This window comes from Lissotriton vulgaris, chromosome 7 (genome assembly GCF_964263255.1).
Source record: "Lissotriton vulgaris chromosome 7, aLisVul1.2, whole genome shotgun sequence".
NCBI classification, from domain to species: Eukaryota; Metazoa; Chordata; class Amphibia; order Caudata; family Salamandridae; genus Lissotriton; species Lissotriton vulgaris.
This window is the reverse complement of record NC_141695.1, coordinates 2,820,916-2,833,936: the sequence shown is the minus strand read 5'-3', so window position 1 is coordinate 2,833,936 and position 13,021 is coordinate 2,820,916. Positions and strand designations below refer to the sequence as shown.

Sequence of the window (13,021 nt, the reverse complement as noted above, 5' to 3'; positions counted from 1 at the left end):
TAACGAGCGATTTCTGTAAGATATATAAATGAAGTAGTGTATGTACATGTAGTATTTACAATGTGATGAACATGCCAAATAACCATGCACAGTATACAATACCTAAACAGGTATACTACTTTGTGATTTGATCCCTAAGGATATAATGCCCCATGAGACTTATAACGGGTGGGAGGGGTGACTATAGTCACACTTACTCCGAGGACACTTCCTCAATGTGTCAAGCCTCCCCGCGGCTCCGTTGAAACCTCCACAACCAGCAGAGACTCTATGTCACCCTGAGTACTCATAATTGGCTGTGGCTCCAAGTCGTCTATCAGCCACATCACCTGGGACATTTGTGCTATGACATATGACACCTCCATTATGCTACATGTGTCCTGAATAGCTTATAGTGCCCTCAAAAGTTGTGAAATAGAAGAAAAGTTAATCTAACTGTTCTAATTCATGCTGACGTAATGTTCTGGTTCGTCCTTAGGTTCCTGTCGAAGGCCTCGCCATCGTGCACCAGTTCCCATTCTCCTCAGGCCTACAGAGGATGTCGGTCGTCACACAGGTGGTTGGGGGTGACCAGTGTCTGGCCTTCATGAAAGGAGCACCAGAGAAGGTGATCAGCTTCTGCAGACCCGAGACAGGTATTCAGACATGGAGTAAAAACAACTCACCACTGAGCATTCCCAACATTGGTAAATCTTCTAGGGTTCCCTGGTCCCTTCCCCATGAGTAGGCATGAGGCCCCCAGGGAGCATCTTGCTAAGTCCCAGAACTCTATTATGTCCTGCAATATTCTCAATATACACATGTGGGAATATTCGACATCTTTAAATATGTTAATTCTACCCAGAAATCGGGGCAGGGGATATTGAAAATAAATTAAATCTGCCCTCCCGCATGTTTACAGCGGGTGAACAGCATTATAATAAGCAAGAAACGAAAGACGAACTTTAGGTAAAAATTGAATTGTGGAAAGATAATATCTTGGCAAAATATTGCCTTATGGGCCCAGAACACCATTAATTTACAGTTTAGAATGAGCATTGGCAAAGGCAATAGTGCTGTCCTGTGCTTGATGGTGCGGTGCCCGCGTATGCCATGGAAATGAAAAGGAAAACAATAAAATATACTGTTTGATTGCAATTACAATTTCAACCTTCAAACAATTTACAGATACAGCTGTTTTACTAGTGATGTTTTAAAAATCAAACCTCACAGCTGTACAATGCATTTTATTTTAAGTATTTTTGAAGGAGGCACTAATAGATTGCTACATACAGCAGCAGCACTCAAACCACAGGTAGTTGCAAAATTACAATGTCACTTAAACACCCTAAAAAAGGGATGGGAAATAAATGACATCTAACTGGGCACCTGAGGTGCATTATAAATAGATAGGCAAACTTGTCACTGAAGATAAAGGAGGTATTTTAAAGGGAGTGTGCAGTTACCAAAAGAGGAGGCATCCAGTGGGTAATATGGGCTGACCCATTACCCCATGCTCTATGTTCTCAATATGATTGACAGTTTAAAACGCCAATAGAAAAAGACGACTGGCCAAACCCCACTCTACATATAATGTAGAAGATCAATTGTAATGACAAAAGAAAGCCCTCTGTGATAATGGCAACACAGGAGCACAAACCTTCCCAGAAAACTCAAATCCTTTCTATTGCAATGCAATGTCTAAGAGGGTTCAAATTCCCTCTAAATAAACAGGTCTCCATAATACGCCACAGAGTCCGGAAACCATGAATTACCTCAAAGGAGGGATTCACAGAAAGGAGTACCGAAGGGGGAGATATGTATCACACCATAGGGTGACACCACGGGGCTCCAGGGAAGAGCTGCAAGCCAATGGAGGCACACCACAGACTGAAAAAGACAAGTTACAGTACAATAAGGGGGTGCGCTTACATTAGACGTGCCAAGGTGGAGAATTTGCGTGATATCTTCAAAGCAAGGGAAGCAACGTATGAACCAAGCAGACATATTCCTCACACCCTGGAGCAAACAAAACTCTGCATTCAGGGTGTCTCTCAGGTCCATGTTCCCTGAAATCGCTGTGGAAAATCTCTCAGAACCAATTTGGAATCAGAGACACTAATGTGCTTTTAACTCACAAGTGATGTCAATGAAGGTGCCACCTGTTAGCATTAACGGGCATGTCGTGGCATCCTCCTCGAGGGCGCAGGAGCCAGAAGACAAGGCAGCGAGGTTTCCATCTACAACCAACTGCTAGCCTATAAGGTGGTCTCTGATTCCCATTGGCAGATTGAGCACTGACCTGTTGTCATCAGAAGCCCCTGGTCACATTTGACCACCTCTGTGGCAGTGGAACTGTTGGTGGATAAAAGAAGACTTACATAAAGTAACTTAAACAACTCCAGCACTGTGCCAACCTTACGCAGGCAGATGCGACACGCATCTCTTTATCCATGCGCCATGATGCGCCGCATTGTAAATGCTGCGCCTCTGTGGTGGCGCAAGGGTAGACTTGCGTCACGCATCTTTCCTAGTGCATCGCTGCTGATTTGCAGGGATGCGCCAGGAAACATAAATATGCCCCATGTATATATATATAATAGCAGCCCGTCCCGACGTTGTCCGGGTATGAATTGCTGCCGGCCAGTAGTATATTGTTTTGTAGGATTTCATTTTGATAGCATTTCTTATCTGTGACAGGCCTGTGAAACGCTCCGATTCACAGTGCACTGCTGATGCACTTAAGAGTGCGCGTTCAGTAGTGTGTGAACTCTAGTTTCCCTACTTTATTTTTCCTTGCAGTATTATATAGCGCGAACTCGACAACATGGCATGAGCACAATTTACATTACAGAAGAACACATTCATTTGTAGTAGGCACGGGGAGACAAAGCGATTTGCCTGGAATCACAGGATGTTGAGCTGATGCCGAGATTCGCACGTAGCTCCCCAGCTCTAAAGTTCGCAATTCTAGAACTTGTGGCGAGAGGTATGTCTAAAAGTGTATGTTGGTGCTGGCCATCAATGAGAGAGACCTGTGCATTTTTCAAATGGGTGGCGAAAAAATCTGAGTATGTTGCAGGAGATGTGGGCAGCCGTGCCACCAATGTACTTACCGGGGGAAGGGTAAACACCCATTATTCCGCAACTTTCTTTCCACATACCATCACTTCGCATACTTTCATCAGGAACGTACCACACGCCCCCAGCACACGCCCACAGCACAACGCAGACACGCCCACAAGGGACTACTTTGCTGGCACGGTTCTTTTACCTTTTAAATGTATATGGTGGGCGTCTGCATAGCCTATGTCCTTCTGCTGCAACTGCCCTTTCCAACGCTGTATTGGGTGTTGTGATTGGTGCTGTGGTTCCTGAGATTACCCGCCTCAAAGGTTTGGGCTCTCTCTTTATTATATTAGTACTAGCAGCCCCCCCCCAGCGTTGCCTGGGGCAGAAGGGGGCTGGGGGCAGCATTTCAGGCTTGCGTGCACCTTACCTCAGTGCTTGCTCCCAGTTGCACAAACCCAGGCCCCCGCTCCAGTCCGCCTCACTTCACCGCCCCCCAATCCACCAAGACAGTCTACACGCCCCACTGCAGTCCGCTATCCCGCTCCATTCCGCCTCACTTACCGCTCCTCCCCGCGTACTTCAATGCTCCTCCCCGTGTTTCACATACCTCATGGCGCTGCAGTCTTGCTACGTTCTCCGCTCCTCCATGCGCTGTTGTCCTCCATTCTGCTCCAGTCCGCATTACTTCACCGCTCTTCCCCGCGGTTCACGTACCTCATTCCCTCCAGTCTGGTTAAGTTTTCCGCTCCTCCCCACGCTGTTGTCCGCTCCTCCTCGCGTTCCTGTCCTCCGATGATGTCAGCACGCACGTTGTTAGCACACACGGCCGGCGCTACTTGTTAGGGACTCCTTTTTTTTATTGTTTATTTTTTAAATAACGTGTATTTTCAGTTTTTTTATAGCCTATGTCCATCTACTGGACCCCCCTTTCCAACGCTGTATTGGGTTTTGTGATTGGTGGTGTACTTTTCGAGTTTACCTGGCTCAAAGGACACAGTTCTCTCTTTATAATAGTAGTATAGATAGATTGACCAGGACACAACAACATCCTTTGATAGCTGTGCAACACATTGCTATTTTTCCACAGTGGTTTGAGTGTAAGCTTTGCCTTCTGTTTTGGCTTTCACTTCACTGGTAAATCATGTTGCTTCACCACACTCTGAACATAATCCCCTTTGAATTGTGAGTATCAGCCAAGCAGACATATTCGGCACACCCTCAGCAAACAGAGCTCCATCTGCATTCAGGGTGTCTTCGCTGTCCATCTGCCATGAAACCTCTACAGAAAATCTCTGAATACCATGTTAAAATTGGAGGTGCTAATATCTTGTTGACTTTGGTTGTATGTCGTTACAATGCATTCCGTTGCAACACATGCCTTTACCACGCATGCGTTACAACAGAATACTATTTCCACGCATAATCTTTACCACAAATATCCCTTTGCCATGCATACCTTTACAACGATTTTCGTTGTAAATTTATGCATGGTAAGAGCATACTCTTGGGAAAGGTTATAACCCTCCCCTGTACTCTTATGTGACACCCCCGCATCCCCATTCCTTTTTATAATCACCCCTGCCCTGAACCCTCAATCCTTACATATATACGTGAAGAGGAAGCAGGAGTTTCTTTCTGTTTTCTCTCAAACAACGCGATTGCCTCCACTTCGCAACATGACGTCAGGTGCGTTATTTTGGGGGGGGGGGGATTGACCCCCCAAGCTACCTTTTTTCCACTTTTTTATTTCTATTTTTTGGGAGAGACCCCTCAAGCCCCTTTTTTCTAACTTTAGCCTTTACTGCACGTGCCTTTACTACGTATCTTGTAGTAAAGGTATGCATGGTAAAGGCTTTCGTGGTAACCACGCATGTGTTGTAATGCATGCGTGGTTAAGGTTTGCGTGGAAACGGCCGCGTTGTAGTGGCCTTTTCCCGTTGACTTCACATGTGTTGTCAATGATGGTGCCACCTGTCAGTATTCCAAGGGCAGGCATTGGCCTCCTCCTTGTTATAAACATAGGGCAAAGGTTCCAGAAGGCAAGGCAGTCATGTTTCCATCCACAACCAACTGCCAGCCGGTGAGGTGAAGCTAGGTCAGTTCCCTGTTTCTCATTGGCAGGTTGAACACAGCTGCTGCCTCTTCCTGCTTCTTCCTGCAGTGGTCATTTCTGACCAACTCTGTGGCTGTGAAACTCGTTGTGGAAAAATGAAGATTGTCTTATAAAGTAATGGTGACCACGACTCAAAATCAGCATTTGATGGCTGCGCCAGTACACTGCTTTCATTTCCACATTGATTTGAGCCTCAGCTTTGCCATCTGTTTTGGTATTGACTTAATTGGTAAATCATGTTGCTTCACCACACTCTGAACATAATTCCCTTTGAATTGAGAGTTTCTAAATATATAGACGTAGTTCCCTTGATCAAATTAAGCTTGCGAGCAAAACTGCGCAACTCCGCAGTTACACTAGCAGATAACCTCATACTCTTACTCCCTCGATCATCTCCGTCCGAGTCCTTGTCCGGGCCGTAGGCAAAACGTACGGGGGCGGGCACCGGTCTAATAATGAAAAATCATCAACTTCATTAGTAAGGACAGGGTAAAGCGGACGCCGAATAGGAAATTACGTTCCTGTGCCTCCCTCTCTTTCTTCTCCTGCAACTCCTTCTCCTCCAGCTATAAAGCCTTATCTCGAGCAGCCTTATGCTGCTCTTTTTCCGCCAAGGCTATTTCGCGCTTCATTCGTTCACGCACTGCTTTCTCCCACATTCGTACACAATCAAACATATCTTGCCTTGACCTGCGCTGAAACGAACATTGCTCCACATACTGAACCTTTCGTAAATCAAACGACCCATGTAGTGGCCATTGCAACTCGGGATCAGATCTGGTATACTTATTCCATAATTTACTGTATAATATAGGGGGAAGACCAAATTTAACATACATCTCCCGATTGGGAGTCCCCTCTGGGGGAGCCGGCTGAGATTCATTTAATCGATAAGTGGTACCATTTGCAAGACAGCACATTCCTCGAAGTGTGCTTAAAACAGGCATGTCAAAAATTATCACGGAAACGTGATACTACAAAAATGGCACTTAATATACTCCACACAAATGTGCTGTTCAAACAAAAACAAGTTTAGAGAAATATCTCGACATGCCTGCCTATGTGAAGTGCACTGCACATATAGTTCAAATCATAGAATCAAATGTTAGCTAACTCAAAACATATTCAAAGAGCCACAGTAAGCGTCCGTAGACTATCTTACCAATCACAAGCTTACCAAATTCTTAGACATCCAGGTTCCAACTGCCAAGGTCTTTGATCAAATCAGCCAAACCGGCACTGTACGACAACTCGAACGAACAGGATCTCAGTCGAGGACCGGCGCCACCTGGAAGGTCAGATCAGAAGGAAAGGAATAAAACATCGTGGGTGCCAAGACTCGGGTCACTCAGTGGCAGCGTACGCGTCCATGGCGAGTTTCCAATTCTTCGTCACGACCTCTCCTTCGGTCATCCGAGTCGCCGATGAGTCCCTTCGTGGTCGCCAATTTGTGGTATAGGGTTCTCCAGGCCTACATACTCCGTAGAATACCCTCTACACCATAACAGATGTTGGCACGGAAACTAGAAAATGCAAAATACAAGTTTATTAAGACCCCATGGGGTGGTGGTACATTCCTACAGCACCCTTCGGCAATGCAAGAAGTATCACACCGAACATCGGTGCGAGTCCTTCTTTTATACAGTTTTACAGTAATTAAAATGTAGGCGGAACACAGTTACAGAGATTTAGGTACATATATGGTCAATTTTTCGGAACACAGCCAACTCATGGGAAGAGTTACAACACCACTGGTCAGTTTGGGGGACATTCCTAAGTGATGACTGCTCAGACTTAACTGCTCGTGTGTGAGCTTGACCAATACTAAAAATAGCCTGTTGCTGGGCAAACTCGAGTGGTCAGTGGTACAGAGGAAGGACAAAAGGGAATGCTGACCACGAGGCGACATGTTCATATAAAATGGCCGTCGACACATTCAAAATGACTTCCGGCCACCATAGTCAAGATAAGGGAAATTTGTGTAGCAAAGCTTAACGCTAACCCGATCACTGTCAAATTACGACACCAGGATGCCTGTTTCAGGTGCCAGACCTGGCCTGGCAGTTTGGGCTGGACTGCTCCCACGAGGCACAGGGTAAAGACTGATTTGCAAATGGCTGGGTCCAACTGGGGTGGCAAAGTGAGCTAAAGAATGATGATGGATTCAACCCAGATTTGTGACTGGGGTTGAGTGTCTGAAGAGTTTCACTACTCCATCCATCCTCTCCTTGTGTTTTTTTGTTTGCCCTAAGTTGGCAGGGTATGCCCAGATATGGGTCCCTTGCTCACTTTGCCACTGGATTCAAGGTAGCCTGGCTGATGAGAGATGTTACCCCGAAACTGGTCCTAGGATGCTTGTTTCCGGTCCAGGAAGGACCTGGACTGGGAGTGTGGGCTGGACTGTTCTTGTTAGGCACAGGGTCAAGACTGATTTGCATATTGGTGGGTTCAAACTGGGCTGGCGAAGTGAGATAAAGAATGAGATAAAGAATGATGATGGATTTAACCCAGATCTGTGGCTGGTGGTGAGTATCTGAAAAGTTTCAGCACTCCTTCCATCTGCTCCTTGTGTTTTATTTGTTCGCCCAAAGTTGGCAGGGTATGCCCAGACGTGGGTCTCTTGCTCACTTTGCCACTGGATTCAAGCTAGCCTGGCTGATGAGGGGTATTACCCCAAAACCAGTCTTAGGATGCTTGTTTCAGGTCCAGGGAGGACCTGGCCTGGCAGTCTGGGCTGAACTCTTCCCATGAGACAAAGGGTCAAGACTGATTTGCATATGGCTGAGTCCAAACTGTGGTCACAAAGGGAGCTAAAGAATGATAATGGCTTCAACCCAGATCTGTGACTGGGGGTGAGTGTTTGAAAAGTTTCAGCACTCCGTCCATCATCTCGTTGTGTTTTCTTTGTTCTCCCAGTAGTACCATATAATTTTACAGACCCTGGGTACATGTTGGATCATATATTAGGTACTTACTAGTAATTTCAATGCACCATTCAGATGTAGGCCAATTTTGTAAAGCTTTAGGGAGAGACGCAAGCACGTTGGCACTGGTTAGCAGCGGCAAATTTCAAAGAGTCTGTAAAGCCAACAAAAACGGTTTCAGCAAAGGACGGGAGCGCAGGCGAAAAGGTTTAGGGTGATTCTGCAGAGAAGGTCAGCTCCAACACTTACCCAGCCATAAAATTAGTTTAGAAATGTGGACATTGAATCACAATTTGAAAGGGATGTGTGTGAGGAGTCCTTTCAAAAATGTCAATTAAATGTAAAATGTATCAATGTTTCTCAACTGCAACTCCAGGCGCAATCTATTGATAAGTCACAGACACCTCAAATGATGCGCGTAACTCATTCACAAAAGGGGACTCCTTCGTATTTTTGAAAACAAAATGTGGGCAGTAGTCTACAGACTGTTTCAAAGAAAATGAACTTTATATTTTAAAGGCAATCACAGGTATGGTAAACTGATGACCCCAGCAATCCACCATCCAAACTGAGAGAGTCACAATGTGCAACCACTCAATTGATAGTTATTAGTGTTCATGAGTGTTCAGATTGTGACCCACGCCAAAAGGAATTTTCAAAGCCAAAAGACTAGTCCATGGGTTTAATCAATTTGCAAAATGTCAGTGCATAATTTGCAACCCTTTTTTACAAAGTGATTCTTGGTGCATCTGGCCCAAGTCGATGTTAATAACTGATAAATCATATGAAAAACTGTTACCTGTTTTTTCACCAAATATCGTTTTTCACCAACACGTGGTTAAATAATATTATTTACTAAAGCGCTCTCCATCTAAACCTACATCTAAGTTGTCTTGTGACTAAATGAAATCGTGAAAATGTGAGCTCTTGTGATGTAACGGAATGTTGATCGGTGATATTTATTTCTTTGAACAGTCCCTTCCAATTTTTCAAGCGAACTCCAGATTTACACCATGCAAGGATTTCGGGTCATTGGATTGGCGTACAAGCCTTTGCCATCAAAGCCGCAATGTGAACTGCGCAGTTTAGCAAGGTAAGAGATTGAGGCCGCCATCCCGCATGCCCTGTCAGGAAGAGTAGGTCACTCCTTCCAGATGTAAACCTCAAACCTCAGCAAGAGAAAGCAGCTGCTCTGCTTGGATGATCGCATTACAGGAATTGGAAATTGCTCGATTAGTATGTAGTGGCCTTTCATATGACTATCAATAATGTATCTTGCTCCACAAGACCTTCTTCTAGTGTGACGCATGGGCAGCTTCTGGCTGTGGACTCAGGATTACAAAAACATGTTAGGTCTCTGTGAGTGCCTGACTAAATGGGAAGGCATGTTTAGAACAACACCCTAAACTAAAACATCTCAAGGTGCCTGGAATTGTCATGTTTTTCCTAATATGTACACTGATGTCTTAGGTTTTTACCACTCCTAAAATGTGATCCCAAATAGATGCCAATTGAGTATGGTAGGGGTGTATTGTAGGTGTGCAAATACCAAATCAGTATATATCAATGTTTAGCAGACAAAATCCGTTCAGTAACTCTGCTCTATGGATCTCTTGAAGGGAAATAAATTGTAGCTAATTGACAGATTCAGGATAACCAGTACTAGATTTACGATTACATTGAGAATGCAGCCAAATAGATGGATACTACTGTCTCAGGTAATATTGAATATTTAAGTGGCATCCTCGGAATGTATTCAATAGGAAAGATTTGTAGTTGGGGAAGTGGTACTGGCAAAGCAGACACGGTGAGCCCGATTTGCAAAAGTAATCTGAGACAAAATCCCAACTTTACTACTTTCGGTATTCACAGAAGGCATTTAGGACTACTAAAGTTAGGATTTTGTCTCAGTCAATCTTAAGTTTTGTTCTTAAGTTAAACTTAACTAAGACAAAATCCTACTCGTAATGTCCTGAAGTCTATCAACTGAAGAAACTCATAAACTGAGATTGTTCCAATGATTGATGAATCACCTGGCCATTGAAATTTTGCCTAGAGGCTCAGAAGTGCTACCCATGTAGCAGCATGCTTCTCCCAGGGCATACTTAGAGGGGCTACTATCATGCCCTAGACTAAAACTTTGTCTTGTATCAGGAGTGAAAAATATTTTAAAAGTGGTAATGATGAATGCATTTTTGAGTATTTTTGGAGAGTCTTAAGAGTGTGACCAAAGCAAGAGAAAGATTTAAGAGGGATACCAAATAGGGAAGTAGCTGTGCATTGATTGATCCAGAGATTGGCTTGAAAGAAGAAAAGCCTTTTTCTTTTACTTTGAAGGGAAGAGGTTGAATCCAACTTGGAATTTCTTGGGCTGCTGGTGATGGAAAACCAGCTCAAGCCGGAGACAAAGCTGGTGCTGGAGGAACTCTTGGAGGCCAGAATCAGGACAGTAATGGTGACAGGTATGTAAGATTATTGTTGGGTCTTGGAACATGCTGTTTACATAAGTCAAACCCGGCTGAGGATTTCTGAAAGATTAACTTGTCCACACTCACAATTTAAGCATCTAGTCAAATATGTAAAACAAATTTATTCAAATAAGATATCAAAGTCTTCAGTGTGATAAACAATCATAAGTATTTGTTATAGAAGTTTTATTTGTAAACACTAAAAAGTCACTTAGAATAAAAATAAATCTTATGACAGTGAATAAGTTACAGTCATTCTGCAGTACAAACATGATCTATGTTACACAATATGTATGATAGGGTTCCACTCTGTCAGTGATGTATAAAAATCCTTGTGGTTTTACTGATAATAAAATCTGCAATTGTGGCCCTCAACTACTGCAAGAACTACACTGCACATGTCACAATCAGCAAGTAATTGCAGTATAAAAGAGGAGTCCTGCTGCAAAAATAAAATTGTGTTGTTAGTATGGGCAAATCAAAACAAATAAAATCAAAGTAAACATGCACAGTCAAGCTTATTTTTTAATTGGCAGATGACAAATCCAGCCTGGAATTCCTTTCTTTATTTTCTCTTAACCTAAAATGTTATTTCTTTTGTACTTCCTAGACGCCTGCGTTTTATATTCATTATAGCGAACTACTGCATTATTAAAAGGCTTTATAAAATATACTGCTCATACCTTTTATTGTTCCCATGACATCTTGGGCCAATCTGCTTTTCATATGAGGAATTTCTCCCAGAAAGAACCTTCTTTTGCAACCTCAAGGACTTGAGGGAGATGTTAGAGTATTCTGTCTGAAGACACTGGTCAGTTCCCACCAATTTCTCAAATCTAAACCATTCTCAATAGTTTTAAAATTTGATTGGCCATTACATTTTTGTCTGCTAGGATGTTATTTCCTTATCCACCATAATTGGGCTCTACTCCTGGGCAGACCAGCTTTCCGATATCTATGTGCAATTTGAAGACATTCTGCCCTTTGATTCCAGACTGGTCTTTCGTGGAGTTGAACTTCCAGAAATGGTGGTCAATAATTCACTGTAAAATTGGCAGCAGTTCTATCACCATGACTGGCTCAACATCTTTGTAGAACGGATGACAAGCACGGAGGTATCTCCACTAGTTCCTCTAAGTAGGGTGGTTAGTCCTCCAGATGTCTAGACAGGCAATCTGCTGGAGGTTTATTTTATTTTGACAGATCCTTTGTAACTCCCTATAGTGAATCAGAGTTTGACACCTCAAAAAAAGCTTTAATGATGTTTTACCATCAAAGACCCTCAGTATGAAACTCAAGGTTCAGAAAACAAAATTTAAAAGAATGTAAAAGAAGTCTCCAGGGTTGAAATACAGCCACATACATGTCCACCATCACTGTCTCTGGAGAAACAACGGGTGGTGTGTGATTGTTCAAAGTGGAAGCTTCCACTCCATTTCATTTTGCTTCTATCTCTCTCTATGGTGTATGAATTGCAAGCAATGATGTTCCTGTAACTTCTGTGCGGGATGGAGGCATGGCCACACAGGCAACTAAGAAGGTGGCCTAGTGCAGAGCTATGCTCTGCAAGGGGACTCCTGAGCACCGGGGAGCCATTAACATAATAAATCCCCCTCTATGTTCTTAGAACATACGCATCAGAATCCAAGCAGCAACATGAGCTGCTGGTGGTCCTGAGGCCGGCTCCCTCACCCGCATGCCATGTTGGGTGGGCGCAACCAACAGTGTCCCCTTGTGTCTTCCCACCTGGGCCCTGCAGCATGTGCTGTGCATCTCCGGACCACGGGGATGAGGTTGGAGTGGGCTGAGTAGAGTGATCTGTGATGCACTGCAGACGGAAACTAACAACAACCCTTGGACTTTGCCTCCTCCCCTCTTGCTTGAGTCATTTGCGGCCCTCACAGAGAACAAGTGTTGGATGAACCGCACTCTCTTCGAGTCCAACTTAGGACCTTATACAGAGTTTTCACCACCCTCCAGTAAGAGCACATGTCTGGCCGTGCCTGACATTGTAGAGACATGCAGCCTTGGATAGGCCCCGTTTTACGTCATATTTGGTTCCTGTGATATCTCTAAACTCTGCTGTGGAGTTGCGGGCGGGCTTTCCCTTCTACTCTCCCCATTCCTTTATCATGCTGTTTTACTGATTAAGATGAGAAAGGGGACCTAAAGCAGGGGAAATACCACATTGATAACATAAAACACACCATTCTGAATCGTCCACATGCACTGCATGTGATCACCTGTTAGGTGCTGAGGGCGAAGCACCTGGGCACCCCTTAGCGGCCATCCAGCTGGAACTCAAAATCAGCTTACAGTCCATTGACGCTTGACTTAATGGAGCAGAGTGTAGGATCTCTTACCTTGAGGCTGACACAGGTGCTACTAACCAAAGTCACTAATCTAGAAAAACAGTTTCTGACCACCGCTGTGAAGAATGAGGACCTTGAAGAGCGCTCCAGATC

At 44.2% G+C, this 13,021-nt stretch overlaps 1 protein-coding gene across 1 annotated transcript in view; it reads left to right on the top strand.

Annotated features, from left to right (window-relative positions):
• LOC147700478 (putative cation-transporting ATPase 13A4) overlaps positions 1-13,021 on the top strand; it is a 965,394-nt gene that overhangs the window by 669,640 nt on the left and 282,733 nt on the right. The window contains exons 16-18 of the mRNA XM_086928423.1: positions 479-635; positions 9,064-9,181; positions 10,426-10,550. Of these exons, the coding sequence (XP_086784549.1) occupies positions 479-635; positions 9,064-9,181; positions 10,426-10,550 (400 nt within the window). The remainder of the gene's footprint in view (positions 1-478; positions 636-9,063; positions 9,182-10,425; positions 10,551-13,021) is intronic.